Consider the following 22,954-nt stretch of genomic DNA (forward strand, 5'->3'; position numbering starts at 1 on the left):
CTCTGATACCCACGCCCCCCGGGGCAGGAATGGCTGTCCCTTTTGGGCCCTGGAGGAAACAGCCCAGGGACAGATGGGGTGCTGCCCAGAGCCACACCCTGGGAGAGGCTGCACCGACACCTTCTCCGTCAGGGCAGGAAACCACCTGCCAAAACCTTCATGGGATGGATGGATGGGCCTGCAGTTCTGCGGGCCGCGTGGCCCCAACCCAGCACCCCACCCCCACCCCACCGCTGAGTAAGGAGAACCCAGAGCCTCGAGTTTTAGCAAAAATGTTTATTCTCTCCTTAATGTGTGTTTATTTACAAGTACTAAATCTGAGACAGTAAAATAGGAAATGGCCGTGTATTTACACAGCCTGCGAGCCACACCGCCCCCGGGAGAGGCGGCGGCAGAGGGGCCGCTCAGGCTGCCGAGCGATCGCTCTTCTTTTGGGTGGGGGTTTGCGGCGTCAAAGGACAGCTAATCGTGGGCTTCGTCTTAAAAATATCTCTCTCTCTAAATATATCTATTCTAGCTTGTGTAGCACCAACGGCGTGAGCCCTCAGCTCCAGCACTGGCGGGGCTCGCTCAGCAAGGGCAAAGCGGGGAGGGCGGGGGGGGCCTCTCCCGTGGGCCTGGGGCCCGGGTCGGGGAGTGCGGGCAAGCTCGAGGTATGTGGAGAGGCCAGGCTCCCGACCGAGGCCGAGCCGTCCCTGGCGCTCCTGAGACGCGTGCGGGCGAGGGCGGGAGGGGGCCCGGGGCGGCAGGCATCCTGGCACACCACCCCACACCACGGCCCAGACCCCCGGCCCTGGGGCTGCAGAGGGGCCTTGGGGGCCACCCACCTGCACAGAGCAGCGCTCCCACACCACACTCCGGCCACCCTCAGGCCAGAGCCGGAGCTTGGGGTCCGAGTGCCCGGCAGGAGGACGGGGAGGTGACGGCGGGTGCCTGGGCCCAGTGCCGAAGGCGCAGTAGGGCCAGCAGGACCATGGAGACGAGTGAGGAGGAGGACTTGGCCTGACTCCAGCCCGGGGAGAGGAAGGGGCGGCCGTGCTGCGGACTGGACTGCAGGCGTAGGTCAGCGATCGGCTTGTGTGTAAACAGACGGCGCTAAAGTGCTTGCACCTGACCCGCGCACGCGCTCCACGAGGCCTCGCGCCCGCAGGGCCGGCTCCCCTCCTGCGTCACCACCACCCAGCCCGCCGCCCGCGGGGCAAGCACGGGGCCGGGGAGGCCCGAGGAACGGGGGCTGGGACTGGATTCTGAAGACGGCGGCGCAGCGGCCGAGGAGCCCCCTGACCCGAGCGGGGCTGGAAGAACGGGGGCTTCGATCAGAAGCAGCTTCAGGGAAGACTCGGGGGAGCGAGACCTGCACCCGGACGGAACCCGGACGGAACCCGGCCCCGGCCGGCGCCCGCCCGGCCTGAGCTCCTGCTGGACACCCACCGCGTGGGGGGCCCGAGCCCTGCTCAGTGCCCACGGGGCCCAGGGACCCCTTCACCCCAGTTCCAGGAGCTCCCTGAGTCAGGAGGTGGCGGGTTTCACCCCTCCTCCCGCGAGGGAGCAGCTCCTTGGCTGATGGTGGTGTGCGGTCTGGCTCACGCTGCTTGGGGGGGGGGGACCCAAGACGGGCGGCCGGGGGCGCGGGGCCGGCCACAGCTAGCTGTCCCTGAAAGTCCGCGGGAATCTGTAGTACCGTCGAAAAAGTGAATTGAAAAGGGGACAGGCCACTGCCTTCACAAGTGACTGATTAATTAAAAAACATGAAAAAAAGGCCTAACAACCTCTAGTATTCAACACTTGCAGTTTTAAAAAGATCAAGTCAGACTAAACGCTAGCACAGTCATGCAGGAATCCACGGCCCGCGTCCGGGAAGCTCTCGGCCCGAGAAGTCCTCTCCTTCTCACGTCAAAACGAAAACAGGACGACCCGCAGGTCGAGGGCGGAGGCCTCGGGGGTGCTCCAGCGGGGAAGCTCTGGCCACTTTCTCCACGACCATTTGGTATTGCTTTCCGGCTCCCTTAATTCTCTTATTCTAAAGTGTAAAATTTCTCCTCCTCCAGGTAACTGTACAGGACCCCACTGGGGCTGGAGACAGGCTAGAGCCACATATATATATATATATATATATATATATGGATATATATGTACAGATTTTTTAATTAAAAACGCGTTCTTTTGCTCGCTGAGAGCAGGACGGGCAGACCGGCTCTGTAGGCCCCCTGGTCACCGTGTCCTGCTCCTGGCCAGGCCAGTGGGTGTGGTCCGAGGCCCCCACGGCCCCGCTGCCCAAGCAGAGTACAGTAGGACCCCCTTGCTCCCCTAAAAGACGAGCAACAGCCCCCAGATGTCCCCCCGCTCCTAGGGGCCAGCACGCTGCTGAGGGGCCAGACTGACGCCGCTGGAAGGCGGGTCGGGGCCGGGGAGGGGGGAGCAGGGCGCTCGGGGCTGCTCCCGGAACCTCCACGGCCGAGAGCTCAGCCCGGGACGGGGGCGGGCGCGGTGGGGGGAATAAATAAGGGGAACGTGCACGCATGACCCGGAGCCCCAGGCCCCAGCGGCTCCCAGAGGCACAGCCCTGAGGACGGAACGGGATCCGAGTCCTTCTGGAAGTCACTTGGGCCCTGCGTGGAGCCGTCCTGCAGCCCCTCCATGGGAGGGAGCCGGGGGCCTCTCTCTGGGCGAGGTCGACGTGGCGCTCTGGCCTCGGCCGCGGAGAGCACGCGGTGAATCGGAGGATGGCAGCGGCGGTGCACTGGTGAGTGTAGGGTTGCCGGCACGTGGCAGGTGGGTGGTGACGCCTGGACCGACTTCAGCTCACCGTGGCTGGGCCCTGAGCATTCAGTCTCCCCGCCCAGCCGCCAGCCACGCCCCAGCCCTCAGACTCTGCCTAGGGAGCCGGGCACAGCTGACCCCCTCCCAGCCCCTGGGCCTGGCCCTCCTGGCCTCGGCAGCCCAACCTCTCCCTACAGGAGGACTCCTGCCTCACCCCGGGGGCCTCAGCAGTCACCCACTGTCCTGAGAAGGCCCCCGGCCACACCTGGGCTCCCCAGCCCCACGGCGAGCAGCTCTGGGCGTGGAGGGTGCTGCAGGCACCGTCTCACCCACACCAATGAAGAGCCGGGACCCCCGCAGGCGGGAAGGGGACAGGGGCGGCGAGGGGACCAGGACTGCACATCCGGCCCACAGCGCAGGGCACCTGGCATGGCTGGGGCGAGGCTGCCTCCGTGGACCTCCCAGCTCTGGCCGCTGCACAGGGACCGCCCCCGAGGGCCCTCTCACTCTCCTGCTGGCCAGGCAGCCGTGGGCGACGGCTCAGCTGCTCAGGGCCATGGTGTCCACCACCTGCTCCAACTTGCTCCGGAGCCGCTGCCGCCGTGCCTGCTCGTCCTTCTCCAGGGCCGTCAGGATCTGCGGAGGTGGGAGGGGGGCATCAGGCCTGTCCGGGGCTCGGGGTCGCACACAGCGGCCGTGTCCAGAGTGGGCTCCAGGCTGAGGCCGCTGTGTCCCTCCCACTCGCAGCTGAGGGACCTGGGCCTGGAGCCGGGACCCCCAGACCTCGCGTCCCTGGGGTCTCCACCCGCCCCTCATCCCCCAAAACCACCCAAACAGGTCTCAGGTCCCCGCCAGCCCTCGAGGTCCCCGAGCACCAGGGCCCGCCCCCTGCACCCGCGGGGCCTGCTGGGCTCTGTGCTCACACCCCAGTCTCCCGCGGCGGCCAGTCAGCCCCCAGCACGTGGCTGTGCTGCCGTCTCCCTCCACAGCCCCATCGCCCCACGTCTCTGCACCCCTCACAGCACAGCCCCTCGGGAAGAACCGCAGCCCGCCACCCCCAGGTCACGGCTCGTCCTCCGCGGCCCTGCTTCCACGCCCTGCCCTGCGGCCTCTGCCCATCGGCCCCAGGGCTCGGCCACCCCCTTCCCTGCTCTGGGCTCCCCCCGGGGCCACCTCCCCCAGTCTCAGCTAAAGGGCCTCCTGCTCAGCTGCAACCCCCATGCTCTGACCTGCAGCCAGGTCTCCTGCGCTCACGGCCCCATCCTCTCAAACCCGCACAAAAGTCAGAGCTGGCGCCTGAGCCCTCAGGCTCCTTACGTGGCCCCTGCAGCCGGGCAGCCCGGCTGCAGCCCCTGCTCCCCCGCCCCCCGCACCTGGCAGTCAGGCTCCGTCTCTGAACCCCAAAGGTTGTCTCCCTCGGGAGCAGCCCAAGACCCTGCAGCCTGCACACCCAGCGACGGCCCCGCCTCCCCCTCCCCTCCCAGGACGCTCCGATTCAGCCTCGAGGCCTCTGCAGCCAGGTCCGCTCTGGCCTCAGGGCCTGGGCTCTGGCCGCGCCCGCCTTGCCCCTCCGGCCCTGGGCTCTGTCCGTCCAGTGCAGCCCACAAGTCAGTCGTCCGTCCCGACGTCTCAGGGAGGCCCAGCTCTGCGCACGCCCGGCTCCAGAAGCAGATCGGGTGCCGAGGGTCGAGGATGGCCCGTGCCCTGCCCTGGAGACGCGCCCAGACCCATCAGGCAGCCCGGGCTGGGGCAGGAGCCTGCTCGGTGAGGCTGGCGAGCTTACCTCATCCTTGTACTTGCTGATGTAGGAGTAGATCTCGTGCAGGGCACTCATGCTGTTGAACTGGCTCAGGTGCAGCCGCGACTGCTCAGCCAGGTACGCGCTCATGTCCTGGTCGCTGATGGCGGGCATCTTGGCGATGTCTGCGTAGTACCTGCGGCGGGCGGGCGGGCGGGCATGTGAGCTGGGTCCCCGCCCCTCCCCCGCCCGGCCCTGGGCCCGTGCCCCCACCTCTCCACCCAGCTCTTGTAGTTGGGGATGTCCTTGGCGTAGAGCAGCTTGTTGGAAGGCGAGTCCTTGCCCAGCTTGTGCTCAGATGTGGAGCAGGAGTCCATGAAGGTCTGGGCCACCACCGACAGGCAGGCGTCCGTGATGCTGCTCTTGTGGATGTCGAATACGAACTGCGGGTTCTTGATCACGTTCACCCAGAAGCGCAGGGGCAGGCTGCGGGCAGGCGGGCACATGGTCAGACGGGCCTTGGCAGCCCTCGGGCCAGCGGGGAGAAGCGGCTGACATGTGGCCTCACCATCCTCCCGGCTCTGGCCTTCACGGTGACCATGCATTTCCATGCAGCTGAGCAGACATGCCCAGAGAGCCGGGCCGTGAGCGAGGGCTGCTCCTGCTGGCCAGCCCCTCCCCCACGGTCCCAGGGAAGGGTGTGCACACCCACAGGCTCTCTCGCCCTTGGGCACCCACTGTGCCCGGCTGCAGTCCTCCAGGCCTGAGTGCTTGCTCACGGCCGGGCCGGCTCCCCATGAGTCTTGGTAACAAGACCAGGAAAGGGTCCAGAAGACGCAGCCCCACTACAGCTGACCCCAACCCAAAAGGCCACCTCTCCTGCAGCCATCAGCTGGACTATCAACAGCCTCTAGCCACGTGTCGCTGTTTAAACTTAAATCAAAAAGTTAAAGATTCAGGTTCTCGGCTGCACCAGTTATGTCACATATTCCTAGTCACACGTGGCCACGTGGATGGCACAAACCTAGAACTTTCTATCATCCCAGAAAGGTCCCCTGGACGGTCCTGATCTACACTGCCTCCCCTTGGTGCCCGGTGGACCCCCTCAGGGGCTGTGGGCAGCACGGGTGGAGCTGGAGGCCCAGGGTGGGCTCGCTTGGAGAGGATCCGGGCTGCATCCCAGGCTTGCGGAGCAGCAGTGCGCGGGGGGGGCTCAGGGCACGGGGAGGAGAAGGCCAGAGGCACAGAGCTTGTGAGGACCAGACAGACCCTGCCGAGGGGCCCGGTCAGCTCCGGAGGCAAAAGCCAGACTGGCAGTGAGAGGGCGACAGGACTCAGGGCCCCAGGAGTGTTTGCTCTCACTGCCACCCGCATCGCTGGAGCCAGCGTGGGACGGGCCTCTGTCCCACTGAGCCCGTTTCTCACGCAGAAGCCTACGCACCTGCACGCAGCGGTGCACGCACAGAGACGCGCACGGATACGCGTGTGCACACACACACACCCCGGCCACCCACATCTGAGGGGGCCCCACAAGTGGGTCAGCGGATGCCCCTGATGGCTGAGTCAGAGAGGCCCCCACGGAGAGGGACCAGCCGCAGCCCGGGGCAGTGGACGGGGCCAGCCTCCCGGCACTGCAGCCCCCAGCCTAGCCGGGCTCCCCCCAGGTCCCAGGCTTCCTGCTCCGGCGGGGACCTCGGCCCCGCCCCGCCCCCGCCCCAGGCCAGTACCAGTTGCTCTTCCAGGTGTGGCGCACGTCTGCGTCGTGGATCTGGTGCTGGTCGGCCTGCTCGTCCAGGAAGTCGAACATGTACTTGATGGCCAGCGGCAAGGCCGAGCCCCGGTGCGCCGTGCTGAAGATGGTCTCGAAGAGGTCGTCCACGAACTTCTGCAGCGTGCCCTGTGGGGAGGCAGGGCACAGCTCCAGGGGCTGCCCCGGCCCCGTGTGACCCGCCCAGGCCCCCTCCCTCCGCCCACCTTGGTGGCCAGCAGCCGCGTCAGGTAGATCTCGGAAACCATCTTGCTGCCACGGTCGCCCTCGCGCTGGTCCAGGTGGTCGTGGTTCTTGACCAGGTGCCACAGCTTGGTGCCGCTCTCCAGGTCGGGCGTGATCATGGGCGTGCGCGAGCGCAGGCTGTCGGGGCTGCTGGCGGTGCGCAGCATGCTCTCTGCGGGCACGGCGCCGTCAGCTGCTGCGTCCCGCCCCCGCCCCCGTCCCCCCCCGCCCGGCGCCCTGGGGTCGTCCGCCCCTACCTCCCTGGGTTTCTGGGGATGGTGCTGCCCGGGGAAAGGCCGAGTGTCCCCGGGACAGGCTGGAACCGAGCCATCCCAGGCTGCCACAGCGGCGCCCAGAGAGGCGTTCTGCCCAGGTCAGTGGTCTGCCCGTTGCCCCCGCCGGCCCTCTGCCCCTGCCGGCCCTCTGCCCCGCCGGCCCTCACCGTATCTGCTGAGGGACTTGGTGAAGGTGGACGAGTTGGAGATATTGTAGGCGGACGTCTGCTTGGGCACCAGGGCCACCAAGGACCCATCCGTCACCTACGGGCAGGGGGCCGGGTGACGCATGACCCACCACCCGCGGCCGGTCTCTCACCTGGGCCTCAGCCTCCCCCCCAACGCTGGGCGACCCCACGTGTGACCGTGCCCTCTCCTCCTGCAGCTTGGCCCCCACCCCTGCGCCCCGTCGTGGGAAGAGGGGCGCGAGCCGCGGCCGCAGGTCGGGGGTCACCTGGTAGTGCGCCAGCGTGTTCAGCCTCTTCCAGTCGTTATCGATCTTGGTGGTGACGTCCTCATCCTGCAGGATGATGCGGGCCATGCGGCCCTGGCGCCACTCTGAGGAGGAGGGGAGCGCTGGAGGGGCAGGGCGGCCGGCAGGTGCTGCCCTGCTGCTTGCTCCCTCCATCTGGACAGGCCCAGAGGGCAGGGTCCCAGGGGCCCTGAGTGAAGGCCGGGCAGCAGAGGGACAGGCCCAGCCCAGAGCAGAAGCTCCACACCCCTGCTGCTGCCCAGCCCCTCTGGCAGCCCCCCGCCTGCCCAACGATGGGCAGCCCAGCCCCACGTGGTGTGCCCACCTTCCGGAGCTCCAGGCCGGCCTCCTAGCCTGGCACTCAAGGCCTCCCTCCATCGCGGCCCCAGCCTCATCCACCAAGGGACCAGACCGGTCCAGCCCGGCTCTGCTCCCCTGGCCCTTCCTACTTGGCAGGTGCCCCTGCCCACGGCCCGCTCGTGAGCCATCTCGAGAGCCCCCAGCTCCAAGGGCCCACCAGCCTCCTAGAGCACGCGGGGACCCCACCCCTGCCCCCACCGGCAGGGGTACAGCCCTCTCAGTGCCACCCTGCTTCCACCACCCCGGGGAGCAGCCGACAGACCCAGCCTGGGTCACACACCCCTTCCCTCCAACCCTCCGGCCAGCGCCCAGTGCTGGGACGACGCGACAGAGCCCCTGCCGGGCTCACCCAGGTCCATGTCCCCGGCCTTGGGCCGCTGGGAGTAGGGCACGCCCTTGTACACGGCGTCCAGCAGCTTCTCCTTGACCTGCGTCACCGTGTCGCAGTTCAGCCCCTTCACCGGCACCTCGGGCGCGTTCTCGTTCTCGGGGTTGACGCAGTTCAGGGTCTGCAGGGGGGCGGGCAGGGCGTCAGCCCCCTCCTCCTCCCTGGCTGGCGGGCGGGGCGGGGCGGGGCGGGGCAGGCGGCGCTCACCAGCGTCTTGTAGTCGATCTGCTGGCGGATGAGCTTGTCCTCGCTCAGGGAGTAGCGCGCCTCGCCCGTGATGGCGTCGATGGGGCCCTTCTCCATCTGCTGCTTGATGGCGCAGTAGAGCATGAAGAGCGGCTCCCCGGCGCACTCCTGGGGGCAGGTGGGCGGCGTCAGGCCGTGCAGGACCCCCGGGCTGCGCCCCAGCCACTGCCCTGGGCCCCAGCATCTACACCGGCCCCCGCACGGAGAAAGGGCAACATGGCCAAATTTGAGAACCTTGGTTCCAAAGTCCAAGGAAGACCGTGAAAACCACTTCATGGCAGACCATCCCCCCACGGAGATGGGCATGAAAATCCCAGAAAAAAACCTCAGCAAAGGGACCAAGCGGGGAGGACCAAGGCCAGTCAACCCCGCCTGAAGCCTCGCCCAGTTCAGGCCTCGGTAGGACCACTGCCCCAAGCAGCCAGTGCTGCATGTGGATGAGGCGCAGGCCCCGGTGCCACCCCCAGGGCCCAGGGGACCACAACGGGTGTGACCATCATCTATCAGATGGGGGGGCGCCCTCAGCTAGGACCCGCCTGCAGGAGAGGGCCGCCCCTCCCTCCAGAGCACGTGGCCGACGCAATCACAGGTGCAGACGCACCAACCCAGGGCAGGAGGCTGGCAGGGCGGCTGTCCGGGCACTCGGGGAAGGTCTGCGCTGCCCATCTCTGACCACATGCCGCCCCCCACCCCCACTGCAGCCACTGGGCACGTCCCCACCTCAGGGCCTTTGCACCTGCTCCCCCTACAACGAGAACTCTCCCCCTCAGGTCTTCACTGCCCCTTCCAGACCCTACCTGACGTCCCTTTGTCAGAAAGGCTCTCCCGGGCCCCGGGCCGAGCCCCCTGGCCCTCACTGCCATCACATAGAGCCAGCCCTCTTAAATGGTCTTGTTCGCTTCCCTGCCGTTTCCCCTCTGGAGTGGAAGCTGCCTGCAGGCCAGGGCGTGCCTGGCCCCTCCCGCTACCTCCCCAGTGCCCAGCACGGAGCGGGCGCGTGGGGGGCTCTACAGATGCTGCTGGACAACAAACACCGTTAACAAACAGCTGTGGAAGGAGGGCTCCCGTCCTGCCCCCCCGGAGGGCTGCCCCGACTGCAGTGACCGAGCTGCTGCTGAGTCCCCACCTCAGCCGGACACAGGCCCCTCTCGTCTCGGCCCCCCCCCCACCACGGAGCTCGGGAGTGAGTGTGGCCCAAGCAGGCAGCTGCCGGCCTGCTCCCTGGCCCACCAAGAGCGGCCCTGCCCGGAACCAGATGCTCCAGGCAGCTCGTTAGCATCTGCGGTAATTAAAGAGACAGCTGCCAAGGAGCGGCAGTGAGCACAGGTCATCCCGAGACCCTCCAGCAACATGCCCATCTCTGAAATCGTTTCATCTGCAAACTTGGCTGCGTTACATCAGCTAGGACAGAGGCACAGCCACTAACAGCTGCCTCTCCCTGCAGACGCCACGAGACTTGCTCCTCTCGGAAGAAAAGGGGCACCTCAGGAGGTCAGAGGGTGAGGTTACACAGCAAATCACAGGAAGCCAGGATTCGAACCCAGACAATCTACCGCTAAAGCAGCTGGTCCTTAAAAGCCAAGTGTCCTTACAGAACAGGCAGGCTGAGCAGGCTGTTCACTCTCGGCCTGGATGGCAGGCTCTGACCCACTCCCATGGGCCCGCCCAGATGCTGGGAAGCAGGAACCAAGGAGCAGAGAGGCTCGGAGACGGGAAGGCCCAGAACCCAGCCCTTCCCTGCTGGGCCCATTTCCTGCACAGGGAGGAGGAGGACCACCTCAGTGTCTCAGGCCCAGCCGGAAGAAATGTGCAGAAACTGCCAGTGAATCTCCAAGTGCAAAGATGAGACAAGTACAGGCTGTTTGATAAATGTTAGAACAAGCCCTTCTCCATTTGGGAAAGAAAATCAAGTGAGATCCCTGCCTCACACCATATACTAACAGAAAACATTCCTCAGCATAACACAGGAGCTGTAAATGACAGAAAAGTTAAAAATTCTCTTGGGACTTCCCTGGCGGCCCATTAGTTAAGACTTCACCTTCCAATGCAGGGGGTGCGGGTTCGATCCCTGGTCGGGGAGCTAAGATTCCACATGCCTCAAGGACAAAAAACCAAAACATAAAACAGAAACAATTCTGTAACAAATTCAACAAAGACTTAAAAAAATTCTCTTTATCTTCTAAAAGAAATAACCACCCCCAAAACACGCACAAGATAAAAACATACAAGTCAAAATAAAAATAAAAGTGGTTGATCAGACAAACGAAAGGTGACAACTTATTAAAGAAACAGCTGCCAACACACCAAGCAGTCTGCAAGAATGGAAAGACCAGTGGGGGCAGGTCCTGTCCACGGCTTGGGCAGGTAAGACTCAGAACGATGAACAGGGGCAGCCTCTCTCGCACGACAACCTGGCAGCACGTATTCAGACGAAAAATAAGCCTGATCACCATCACTCTTCTGAAACCCACCTGAGCATGGACATGGCAAGCAAAGGGGTCCCCGGGTCAGGATGCCAGCTGCAGGACTGTCCGGGGAAAGATCAAGCTCCCCTGAATGCCCGTATTAAGGAACATTATACAGCTGTTAAAAAGAATGGGACACCTGTCTCTGTCCTGACTTGCAAAGATGGCCACAGCGGGGGATGCATGGTGCAGTGCAAAATGCACGGCACCAAAGAGGAAAAACCCCACACTGAGGAAAACGTACGACACTAGGACTTCTTCTCATCATCACAAGCATAGTCTGTTTAGAGATATTTGCTTCACTGCAGAAACCAGCCTGGGGACACACACCCAAACAGATGGTCGTTACCTCCAGAACTTGGGGTGGGGGGCTCAGCCCTGCCGTTTAGGGGCACCACAGAGAGCATGGATTACCCTTCTAATTAACTTTTTTCCTAAAGAGAGCAAGGAATGAAAAGGATCTGCATTGTTGAAAACTGGCTTGTGGGCTGCTAAAAAGAAAGGCGCTACCAAACCAGGAGGAGGCTTGGGGGAACCTTAACCGCGCGCTACCAGGTGAAAGAAACCAATCCGAAAAGGCTACACCCTGCACGATCCCGACCGTAGGACATTCTGAAAACGGCAAAACCATGGAGGCAGTGGAAAGACCAGTGGTTGCCAGGGGCTGGGGGGAGGAGGGATGAACAGGTAGAGCACAGAGGGTTTGTATGGCAGTGACAACGACCTGTACGACACCATGATGGAAACGCGCCGTTACACACTTGTCCAAACCCACAGAACACACACCACCCAGGTGAGCCCCAGGGCCAACCACAGACTCTGTGTGATGCTGATGTTGGTGTAGAGTCCGCAACTGTGACAAATGGACCACGCTGGTGGGGGCGTGGAGGGGGGGCAGAGGATATTTGGGAAATCTCTGCACCTTCCGCTCGACTTTGCCGTAAACGTAAACCTGCTCTAAAGTGTAAAGTCTGTCTAACACACGTACACGCTCAGCCCGTGGCACAGGGAACCCAGTGGCCAGTGCCAGGTCCCCTCCTGGAGCCGTGTGGGCAGCAGTCCAGCCATGCCACCTCCCTGCCTGGCGTTTCCTGGTCTGCAGCGAGAGTGTGTGCACCTGACCCCACTCAGCCTCTCGGCCGGGACCCCGCGGGGGACGACGGGTGCCGGGGGCAGCTCCGCCGCGGGCTCCCAACACCCTGCCCTGCCCTCCAGGCTTCCCTCAGTCCTGCTCCCTTGGCCAAGCCTGGCTCCCTCCCTCCTTCCACTCTCCCACCCGTCCTGTGGGCAATGCCCGAGGCCACAGCACCCTCAGCCTCTGCCGGCTGCGTCCTGCACGGGCCACGTGCCCGGCCCGGGTCCTCAGACAGAGCCGCCAAAGCGGGCCTTCTCTGAGCCCGCTCCCCCAGGTCCGCAGAGACGACTTAATGAGCACGTGACCAAGTCACGCGGTCTGCAAACAAGCGCGCTTTACAGGAGAGGCACGGCTGTTACTGCCACCCGTCCTGCACGACAACGTCGTCGTACTCTGGGCGTCGCTGTGCCACCACCCGCTGGGCGAGCCCCACCCCGCCCGACCCCTCCTCTCTGGACCTCGCGCCCGCCTCAGGGCCTTGGGTCCCCGTCGGGCTACCTCCTGCCCCTCCCCACGCTCTCATCTCACCGCCCCACCCGCACTCTCACGCCCCCGTGGACACCGCGCCCCTCCCCATCTGCGCCCCTCAGCCCAGCCAGGCCTCCGTCCTGAGCACTCTGAGCCGCGGCGGCCGGGCGCAGCAGCCTGCACGGAGGACGGGAAGCGCCCGCCACCCCGGCTCGGGACGCTGCGGGAGCTGGGCCTGCACAGCCACACGGCCGCCACCGAGATCAGACCCAGGCCGCCTGCGTCACGAGGCTCCACGGCCCGCTCCCCTGTCCACCGTGGAGCGCTAAGCAGGGGCCACCGTGTGAGAACCGGGCCCGGCTGCCAAGCCTTTGGGTTTTTCAAGGGAAGCCAGACAGACATCTGGGTCTGACGACCTCCCAGTTCTAAAATGCAGGCGGCCCATCTAGCTGCTCACGGCCCTGACAAAGTCCACCTGGACCCACGACTAGCCGGCCTGCAGGCTGTACCGGTCCGGGGACAGCCTGGCTCCCCAGGGCGTGTCTGGGGGTAGGGGCTCTCCCAGCCCGAGAAGGAACTGTCTGGGCAACGACAGAGGAAGCCCAGGCAGCTGCCCGCATCCTCACAACGGGGCCAACAGGACCCACCTCCCGGGCACCTCCTCAGGCTGGCCCAGGGCCAGCTGCTGGACACACACACGCCCCTGCCCGGTGCTCCCTCTGACCTCAGGTCTGGGCCACGGGCACTGCACGAGCCCCACCGGGGCCTGGATGCACGGCCCAGCTCAGCCACATGCAGCTGCGGGACCCACGTCGGACCCGGGTGTCCAGCCCTGCCTCGGCGGCTGAGTGAGGACAGGACAGCCTCCACAAGGGGCAGGGAAGAAGCTAAAGGACAGACGCGAGCCGGGGGCGGTCCCGCCGAGGCTCTGGCCCCTTCGTGCCTCTCGGCTGAGGCCCCACCAGCCGCCCCTGGCCCCCCACCCCCGCCGGGGCCCCCCGGGGCCCGCCCACCTTGAGGAATTTGTACAGAAGGAAGGTGAACCAGTTGGTCAGCATCTTCTCTGCCACCGACTCAGTCCTGGGAACAGAACACACGCAGGGGCGGCCTCAGTCCTACCGCCAGGCCCGCCCACACCATCGCCTCGCCACCCCACTCTCCCCAGGGCCAGAGGTCAGGCCTCGGCCTCAGAGCAGGTGTCGCCTTGCGCCGAGGGGTCCCAGACAAGGCCAGCCCCAGGGTGGGTCCCCAGGACTGCGGCGGCAGCGCCCGGGCTGCGCCGGTGGGCACGCCGTCGCAGGGGCAGGCACGGGGCGCAGACTCACCGCCGCAGCAGCAGCTTCGGGTGGTTCTTGCTTTCCAGGTTCTTCTCGATGAGGTCGGACAGCAGCTGCTTGAGCACGCCCGTGGCGTACTCCATCTCGCCCTGCAGGGCCGTCATGACGAGCGAGGCCACGTTGCCGCGGTCCCGCATGGAGAAGCTGCGCTGGGCCTCCAGCGTACGGATGAAGGTCAGCAGGAAGTGCTTCTTGGTCAGCAGCTGCCCGAACAGTGTCAGCGACTTCTCCACGTTAGCCTGCACCTGGGGGGCCGCGGGCCTGCTCAGACCTCAGAGAGCACCGGCCCCTGCTGGCCGAGGGGCCATCTAGGCCCAGTACAAAGGGCAGGTCACCCTGAGGGTCCCTGAGCCGCAACTGTCCTAGCAGAATGCGTGTGGCCTGGCAGCCGCGTGAGAAGCCGCAGCAGGCGGAGGCCCGGGGCACAGCAGCGTGCGGGTGCAGAAGGAGGGCCTGCTCCAGCCACCCTGTGTGCGGCCCAGCTCGTCCAGCGGGCACCAGGAGTGCCCGTCCACAGTCCCTCACAGCCAGCACCAGTGCAGAAACCACCCTCCCCCTTCACGGAAGACACTCAAGTCCAGAGAGGGGAGCAGCGTGTTGCGGCCACTCAGCACGGAGGTGGGAAAGCGGGGATGGAATGCCAGGTATGGCTGGGTCCAGGGCCCTGCTCACTCTCATCTGCCCCGAGGCTTGTCATGGCATGACACAAGGGCTCCCAGCCCAGGCGAGACAGGTGACAGGTACCAGGTAGAACACACACTCACAGCTAAGAGAACAGTCAGACCAGCACGGCAGACGGCAACGCTGGGAGAGACACCCGATGGCGGCTGGGGAAGCCCCAGCGTGGCAGACATCCCAGCAAACAAGCAGGCAGCGAGCAGCCCAGGGCGCCCTGGGCCCGAGCCAGCGCGACAGGAAGGCCCGCTGAGGTGCAGCTCGAGAGGGAATGTCCCGCCAACACAGCCACGGGAGGGGGCTGGCTCCCCAACATCCGAGGGGTGCAGGATGCGCCACACCCCCCCACCCCCGGAGAGCACAGCAGAGCAGACTCGCTGAGCCCCTGCCCGTTCCGAGCTGGGGGGCCCGGGCGCCGGGCCGGCTACTGGGGAGCCCGGGAGGACGTGGGTGCCAGGCGGCTTCCCCTCGGCAGGCTCGGGGGCCGCATCAGCCGCGCAGAGCCCAGCGGAGCGCCCGCATGGCAGCAGCCCCCCTGGCCCAGTGAAGCTCGGCACCCGGGCCCACCCAGGAGCCAGGCCGGAGGAGCTGCAGGTGGTATGCAGTAGACTAGGGGCCCAACGAAACAGAGCTGGGCCCTGGGGAGCCCAGGCTAAGAGTGGTTTGCTGGGGCGAGGCCCCCCACACCCGGCCCCCCTCCCGGCAGGCTCAAGCCCGGCCCCAGCACCCAAGGAGCCCCCGCAGGCAGAGGCAGCGGTGAACCCCAGCCAGCAGCCCACCTCCATCTCCTTGAGCACCGGGTGGTCCTCGATGCCGGGGAAGAGGACCCGCATGGCGTACGTGCGGTAGTCAAGGAACGGGATGCCGGCACCGTCCAGGTCGTTGGTCAGCTCGTGGATGTCCGTCTGCAGCTCCGCAAAGGCTGCGGCCAGACGAGGTGTCACGGCAGCTGCCCCGCCCCCCAGCACCCCCCACTCCCCCCACACACACTCAGGGCCCCCCAGCACCCCCCACTCCCCCCACACACACTCAGGGTCGGGCTAGCCCCTGGCTCTGCCACTCGCCAGCTGGGTGAACTTGAGGAAATTCCTGTGCCTCGGTTTCCCCAGTCCTGACACAGAGGCTGAGCCCTCCACCCCTGAACTGCTGCAGAATTCACCAAGACGAGAGCAGAGGCGGTGCCGGGATGGGGCTGAAAGGGGCCTCCACGTCCCGATCGGGCAGCAGGGGCCAGAGCAACTGTGGCCCCCTGGCTCCGGCCACTGGGGAAGAGCGGGGATGAGGCCGGCTGGGAAGGGGCAGAGCCCTGCACGCCCACAAGCCAGCCCTCACAGCTCAGGCCAGGGGCCCCTGACACGCCCGCCCGCCCGCTCGCTCAGGGCGGCTCCGCTGCTTTCAGAACATTCCAGAGCCGTGAGGTGTGAGCCCTGCAGCAGCCCAAGGATGCGCTGTCTGGTCAGGAGCCAGAGGGGCACTGGGGATGCCAGGAAGGTTTCACGGGAGCCGGCCCTTCCCCCCCGGCACTGCTGCCTGGAGTCTGGCCACCTCCACCTGGCTGGCCCTGGGGGCCCGCACACACGCTGCCAGATACAGGCATCACAGGTCAGTCCAGACAGGACGGGCAGACGGTTGTCCTTGTCCCAGGAAGGCCCAGGCCGCTGCCTCCCACCCAAGCCCCCAACACGTGCCGGAGCCCCTCGGGGCGCAGTCTGCCAGGGACCGAGGGGGCGCTGGGACACGGGCCTTTGTCTTAAGACGGGCCGGGGTCCCGGGCAGACCAGACACCCCAGGCCAGTGGAATTAGTGACCACCCAGAGCCAGGCCTGTTAGGCACGAGGCCCCCCAGGCAGGGCTTCCGACCCCGCCCAGCCCCCTGCCCTCGTCCCCAAACGGGACGACGCCTGTCGTCTGCCCCAGGGCTGCCAGCGTTCACTCGCGGACCCTGCAGGACACTCACGGCCTCCCCCACCCCGGCACCTGACACGCCAGGTGCCACCCGCGCTGCTCTGTTCACCCCTCGTGACAGCCCTGAACCCCGACGGGGCTCCCAGAGGCACAAGTGAGCTGGGGCTCAAGTGGAGCCCCCCCGCCTCCAGCTGGCTGGGGGCACCCAGCCCTGAGGCCCATCTCATGCCAGCCAGAAAGGCCAGCCGGGCTCGACAGAGGCCAGCACAGGCGCAGGCTGCTGCCTGGAGCCCACGGGGGCACACAGGAGCTGAACCCCCCAGGGCCCCCGCGGCCCCGGCCTGGGCGCCCACCACTCAGCGCCTACCCGCTGGCCTCCCAGCAGCCGCGACCCCAGTGCTCAGCACCGGCGGCTACGGCAGCATCTGCTCCACGGGCACCAGCCTTGGGCCTGCTGGTCTCCCGGACACATCGGTCCCCGGGGACAGCTCTATTCCAGCTGGAGGCCACCATCCTGGCCCTTCCTGCCCACCCGCCGGCCCACAGTCCAGATTTCCAACGCCGCCTGCGGCCCCTGCCCTTCCCACTCCCTGGGCCGCCCCCATCTGCCCTTGGGGTCCACCTCTCGGTCGGGAGCTCCCGGAGGAGCAGGCTTGGGGGAAGGGGGCATGTGACCAGGTGTGGGGACGCCGAGCCTGCCCCCTGTGGCCATCCTAGCACCACGGGGAGGGGGAGCCGCAGAGGAAGGGGGTTCCTGAGAACGGAGTGAGGGCCTGGCTGGGCCCCAGACCCCGGCGAAGCCTCCCCGCCGAAGCGGCCTGAGCTGGTTTGCGTCACGTGCACCCCAGGGTGAGACACACACCCCCCCGAGCGAGCGCCCCGAGAGCAGAGGCAGCCCAGGCCCAGGTCTGGGTGCGCACAGGGCGGCTGAAGACAGGGCCCCTGCCTCAGTGCCCCCCACCGGCCGCCGGAGGGAACCAGCCGCGCCAGCACGTGGACGAGCACGGCCCACAACCCCCGGGGAAACGGCCCCCGCCCGGAGCGGGCAGGCCCAGCGTCCCCGCACCTGGTGCTACGTCCGTTCCACAGAGGAGGAGACGGAGGCACAGAAACGTCGTGTGCCCACCTGGGGTCCCACGGACAGGCTGGGACGCAAAGGGGGCTCTCTGGGCAGAGCCTGTGCTTCAAGCAACACCCCGTGATTGCCCCCGGTCAGGCCCCTGCTCAACCCCCGGACCGAGCCCGGCACAGCGAGGCCGTGCGGAAGGTGGTAAAGGGAGAGGAGCTGGCAGGCAGCGCAGGCCCAGCTCAGCGAGCTCTGCACCCCCAGCACCCCCCCCACCCTGGACGCCTCCCCGCGGCTCCCACCCACCTTCCTTGCACTCGAGGGCCACGCGGGACTCCAGGTTGTCCATCTGGAGCTGCAGGCGCTTGAGGGTGCGGTCGGCGTCCCGCGACTTGCGCTTGTAGGCGATGAGCACGGCCACGATGACCAGCAGCAGGAGGCCCCCGCCCCCGCCGATGCCCACGATGGCGGGCAGCGTCAGCAGGCTGTCCGAGTACACCTGCAGCACCCCCGGCGAGAACTCGAAGCCGCCGGCCCGGACCTGGGGGGTGCAGGCCACTCAGGGGGCGCCCCCGCCCCGCACGGTCGGCGAGGTGGGGGCGCCGGCACCCAGGGCAGACGCTGGGCCCGCCAGGGGCACCAGGGAGGGGCTCCCTCTGGGTGGGAGGCAAGTCTGGGGCTTGCTCGGAGCAGGGGCTGCCCTACATGGGGCCCAGCGGGCCGGAGCTGCCAGGACACGCGGACGCACCGTGACCTTGTGCTGCCCGGTGAGGTTGGGCGACTCGCAGAGCAGCTGCGTCTCCGACACGGTGAGGGCGCAGGGCGTGGAGCCGACGAGCACCGTGTAGTTGAGCCGAGAGTTGCCGGGCGCCGGCGGCAGGAGGTTGCGGCCCTGCGGGGCAGCACGGGGTGAGCGGGGGCTTTGCCGGCCCCCCGCGCCGGCCCCCACACGAGCCCCGCCCCACCGAGCAGCCCACCTTGAGGATGAGGGGCGAGCCGGGCTTCAGCTCCAGGAGGCCGGTGGGGCTGAGCGGCTCCAGCACGGGGTCCGGGTAGTAGACGAAGGTCGAGGCGTTGAGCACCAGCAAGGCCCGGACGTCGTCCATGACAAAGCCCAGCTCGTCGGGCCGCTCGCCCAGCTCGGGCGGGCTGCGGGCAGGGTTGTCCACCGACGGGGCCCGGCACACCATGGTGGTGTCGTTGTACACTAGGCAGCTCTGGGGACGCAAGACAGGGACACCGGGCTGGCTGACCCGTGCAAAGCCAGGCTGTGACACTGCGGGGCTGCGGCCACGCCTGCACACGGCCCCCACCCCTCCCAGGGCCTCCAAGTGCAGCCGGGATGGCAGGAGCTGCGGGGGGCAGGGCCCAGTGAGGACTCACGTTCTCCCTCTCGACGCCTCCGTACTTGGCCCGGATGCGGGGTTCGCGGACGGTGGCCAGGTTGGTGCCTGTGACCGTTAGGAGGGTCCCTCCGCTAAAAGATGAGGGAGATGGAAATCAGGGGTGGAAGTGCCAGGGCCCTCTGCCCCGGCCCGGCACAAATGGGAGGGACCAGACACACCACCCGGCTTGCTGCAAGACAGCAAGCGGGTTAGTCTCTCAGCACCACGTCTGGCGGCAGGACCACAGGAGGGGGAACGGAGGGCCTGGTGCAGGAGCCCCACACCTGCTGCTGGTCTTTGGTGGCTCAGGACAGGGGCTCAGGGCGGGCGGGACGGGGTTCGGGGGGGACTCCGTGGGCAGGAAGGGGATCAGGGGGCTCAGGGAACCTGGGATGGGGGTCGGGGGGTTCAGGGCGGGCTCCCACCTGTTGATGCTCCACTCAGGGTCGATCCTCAGGATGGTGGGGTCCTCGGTGTAGTTGTATTTGACCTCGGGGTTGGTGAGCTGAGCGCGGTTGATGTTGATGACGATGGGGGCACTGCCGGGGCTCTGCCCGGGGGGCGTCAGGCATCGGATCTCCCGGGAATTCCTCCTGAGGACGCAGGTGCTGGAGCTCACCTCCGACGCCACCGAGCGCCCAGGCTCCACCACCAACAGGCTGAGCGCGAGTCACCAGCCCGCCCGCTGCGTCTGCCTACCTATGGCACAGGCCACAACGGGCCTGTCTCCAGGCGGGGCCCCCTTCCCCGTCAGCCCCTGCGAAGGGCCAGGTGCTGTCTGTGCCTACCTGGGCCGCAGCCTGGCCCTCTCCCCCGACGCTGCCCTGCGTGGGCGGGAGGCGTCCTAGGCTCAGCGTGGCTGCCTCCCCGGCTGAGGGGGGCGGGTCCTGCCTCACCAGCTCGCTGCCCAGGTGGCCCCCACCCCCAGCTCCGCCTCCTTGGCAGCGTCAACCGGCAAGCCTGCCCGCGCCCCAGCTTGCAAGAGCCTGGCCCACGGGTGCAGAGAGCAGGCCTGCCGGGCGGGAAAGGGCTCACGGGGCCTCAGAGCAGCCCTGCAGCGGCCCCATCAGTCACCCGGGGAGGGCGGGCAGGATGCAGCCGCAGGGCCCCTCCACGGGCGGGGCTCCTCCACGGGCGGGGCCCACGGCTTCAATGTCCTGGGAGGGCTGGAGGGAGGCACACGACACACGCACCCGCCGCCCCCATCATCCCTGATCTGAAAACAGGCTAATCGTGGGCCTGGGCCGTGAGTGGGTGAAACGAGCTGGCGGGGCTGGGGGCGCTGGGTCCCCCCCCAGGGCAGCCGCCGGTCACCGCCTGCACCTGCCCCATCCCCTCAGTGCCTTCACCACAGCTGCCAGGCCCGCGCACAGCAGGCTGCAAACACCAATAATTAGTCCGATAACAGGTAATTACTGCAGGAAAATATTTAAAGGCCCGCTCCATTATCATCCCTAATCTAAAATTATCCACTTCAGGGCTCCGGGCTTTTGATAAGTTTCCCTTTCTCCGTCTTAAGAATTTTTCTAAACGCGCTTCTCATGTTCCACGGGACTCCCCCAAAACCCAGGGCAGAGCGGCTGTGCCCGCCCCTCAGACCCAGGCCCCACCCACCACCCTGCCCTCCGGCTCCGGGGTAGCCTGCCTGTCTCCATGGTAACCTTCTCCGCCTCCAGGTTTCCATAGCGATCACCCTAGCCCAGCTCTCCACAGCCCTCCAGCTTCCCAGGCGATGGGAGGGGGCACCAGCCATCTGAACCAACCACCACAAGGGGAAGGCAGCCTGTGCCTGGGGTCCCCGCTCCCCGTCCGTCCACACCCCGTACCAGGAGAAGGAGCAGGGCCGGCCGCCGACAGACACAGCCACGTCGCTGCCTGCGTTCAGGTGGCTACCCTCGATGCCGATCCAGGTGCCCCCCGAAAGGGGCCCTCGGGCAGGACTCACACGGTAGAAGGTCGGCGTCTAGGGGGAGAAGGGACCTGCTGGAGCTCCAGGGAAGCGCCCGCATCTCCAGCCAGGCCCAGGCCTGCGCTCACTGGGTGTGAGACATCGCCCACAGGCAGGGCCCACGGCGCACGGGGGCCCCCGGCATCAGGCCCCGGCGGCGACGGGGGAGGGGGCGGGGGCCCATCACTTGAGGCTGCCCGTGGCCCGGGCCAGCCCCCCAAGCGAGCCCGCAGGGCCCCCGTGGCGGCGGGAGCAGAGGGCCAGGCGGGCGGGCTTACCACAAAGGTGAAGCGCTTGGGCGACAGGGCGCGGTAGTGGGGGGAGCAGTCCCGCACGCACACCTCCACCAAGGCATCGTGGGCCCGCACGGCGCTGGCGTCCCCGATCTCGCAGACGATCCTGCGGGCACGGGGGGGCCTCAGCAGCTGTGGGCACCAGGCCCCCGCCGGCTCCCCCCGCCCCGCCGGCCACACTCACTGCTCAGCGCTGATGTACTCGCTCTCCACGGGGCTGCACAGCACCTTGCCCACGCGCACGCCCAACCGCACGTCCTCAAAGCGCAGCCCCAGGTTCTCGCCCGTGATGGTGAGCCGCGTGCCCCCCTGCCGTGGGCCCGTCTCAGGGGACAGCTGCGGAGGCAGAGGCTGGGACGCGGGCCGGGCGTTCGGAGCAACCCCCGACGCCCCCCAGGCCCGGGAGCCCTGCCCACCTTGAGGATCTTGGGGTCGGCGCAGCGGCTGCTGCCGTGGCGGGCGTGCATCCAGGCAGCGGGCGAGTCCGCGGGGCAGTGGGGGCGCAGGGAACAGCGGCGCTCGGCCACGCACCAGCCGCACTCGAAGCGAGGGTCGGCCTTGAGGCAGAGACCGCAGCTCTCCCGCAGGGCCGGGCACTTGTACAGGTGGGCTGCAGGGAGGGGGTGGGCGTCAGCGGCCGCCCTCGGCCCCGCCCCCCAGCCGCCCCACCCAGCTTACCCTGGATGTTCTGCGGGTTGTCGATGACGAAGTGGCCGTTCCACACCACGGACAGGTTCACGGGCAGGTCACTGACGTCGTTGCCCTCGTAGGAGTACTGCGGCGGCAGGAGGAGCCGTCAGGCCACACGGCCCGAGCCCGGGCCGCTCCTCAGGGCCTGTGTGTCCCTTGTGGCCACCTGCGGGACCGGCCGCTGGGGGCCCGGGCTCAGCAGGGCGGGGTCTGGGGGCCAATCTGGAGGCAGACTCCCCACGGCGCTGCCCGCCTATGGAGGGGGCTAAGCGTCTGCTGCCTCACCCGGGTCCCCCTCTGCACAAGCACAGCCACGGCCCCCAACCTCCAGCAGCTACGGGGGCACAGCCTCCAGGGTGAGCCCCCGCCAGGAAACCAGGACTCCCCGCATCCCTTGGACACATGTCAGGGTTGCTCTGTGAACCTCGGCTTCAACTCCAAACGGGCTCAACGAGCCCCCCTCCGGGACTGCCCTGAGGTGCGAGACATGTGTCCCCTGTGCCCTGGCAGCCCTGACCCCAGGCTGGGCTAGGCTCAGGGACTCAGCCCTCCCCGGACGCCCAGCTGTGTCCCACTTTCTGCAGTTGAAGACCTGCGCTCCACCCCTGGGCAATTCATCATCATCTTATCTGCAGGAATGTAATTGGATCCTATCAAACTCCCTGACGCTCTCTTTTCCCTTCACACAAGAGCTGCAAAAAAGATAAATGTGGGCCTGGGGGGGCGGGGGTGCAGGGACAGAGGTGACAGAGGCTTGGGGATGGGGGAGAAACCAAGAGACAGCTGGCCTCAGGGATGCGCAGAAAGGAAGAAGAGGGTGCAGGCAGCCAGGCCAGGGGAGCCAGAGCGAGACGCAGGTGGAGGGTGGAGCCGAGAGGAGGCAGAAGGACCAGACAGGCAGGCAGGCTCGGGGAGCCTGGGGCCCGGCCGAGTGGCCGACCTGGGCTGGGAGACTGTGCTGACCGCTGGACCCCAGCCCCCCCTGCCAGGACAGAGCTGGTGGGCCAAGGGTCCACCACCTCTGCAATGGACCCTGACCTCCGACCTTATGCCCCTCCGCAGGGTTCTGGGGGCCTTGCCGACGGCCCAGAGGTACCCACTCCCCACTCAGGGCCTTGGCTAGCCCGGGAAGCCCACTGCTCTCCTGAACAGATGGGCAGACCAAGGCCTGCTGGCAGTCACGGGGCGAGCCGGGGGAGCGAGGCACAGCCGGCCTCAGGACCACCCACTGGCCCTCTCCCCTCGCCCACCAGGAGGTTCTGGCCCTGCAAAGACCACCGTCCCTAATCCGTGGGACGAGTTAGATCTGAGGCTCCGAAGGTGGCTGCCTGTTGGCACGTCTGGGTCGTGGGAAC

The 22,954-nt window shown here is 67.1% G+C and overlaps 1 protein-coding gene across 1 annotated transcript in view; it reads right to left on the minus strand.

Annotated features, from left to right (window-relative positions):
• Window positions 1–261: 261 nt before the first annotated feature.
• The window catches only part of PLXNA1 (plexin A1), a 46,404-nt gene continuing 23,711 nt past the window's right edge, over window positions 262–22,954 (minus strand). The window contains exons 11-32 of the mRNA XM_082413915.1: window positions 21,588–21,684; window positions 21,326–21,519; window positions 21,094–21,245; window positions 20,895–21,015; window positions 20,495–20,631; window positions 19,094–19,261; window positions 18,667–18,760; window positions 18,261–18,500; window positions 18,032–18,175; window positions 17,590–17,824; window positions 15,092–15,234; window positions 13,626–13,882; window positions 13,314–13,380; window positions 8,194–8,340; window positions 7,948–8,107; window positions 7,221–7,324; window positions 6,934–7,030; window positions 6,473–6,663; window positions 6,226–6,395; window positions 4,772–4,984; window positions 4,544–4,694; window positions 262–3,396 (exon numbers count right to left, since the gene is read on the minus strand). Of these exons, the coding sequence (XP_082270041.1) occupies window positions 3,301–3,396; window positions 4,544–4,694; window positions 4,772–4,984; window positions 6,226–6,395; window positions 6,473–6,663; window positions 6,934–7,030; window positions 7,221–7,324; window positions 7,948–8,107; window positions 8,194–8,340; window positions 13,314–13,380; window positions 13,626–13,882; window positions 15,092–15,234; window positions 17,590–17,824; window positions 18,032–18,175; window positions 18,261–18,500; window positions 18,667–18,760; window positions 19,094–19,261; window positions 20,495–20,631; window positions 20,895–21,015; window positions 21,094–21,245; window positions 21,326–21,519; window positions 21,588–21,684 (3,378 nt within the window). The 3' untranslated portion in view covers window positions 262–3,300. The remainder of the gene's footprint in view (window positions 3,397–4,543; window positions 4,695–4,771; window positions 4,985–6,225; window positions 6,396–6,472; window positions 6,664–6,933; window positions 7,031–7,220; window positions 7,325–7,947; window positions 8,108–8,193; window positions 8,341–13,313; window positions 13,381–13,625; window positions 13,883–15,091; window positions 15,235–17,589; window positions 17,825–18,031; window positions 18,176–18,260; window positions 18,501–18,666; window positions 18,761–19,093; window positions 19,262–20,494; window positions 20,632–20,894; window positions 21,016–21,093; window positions 21,246–21,325; window positions 21,520–21,587; window positions 21,685–22,954) is intronic.

Source organism: Balaenoptera physalus (genome assembly GCF_965194825.1).
Source record: "Balaenoptera physalus genome assembly, chromosome: 11".
Lineage (NCBI taxonomy): Eukaryota > Metazoa > Chordata > Mammalia > Artiodactyla > Balaenopteridae > Balaenoptera > Balaenoptera physalus.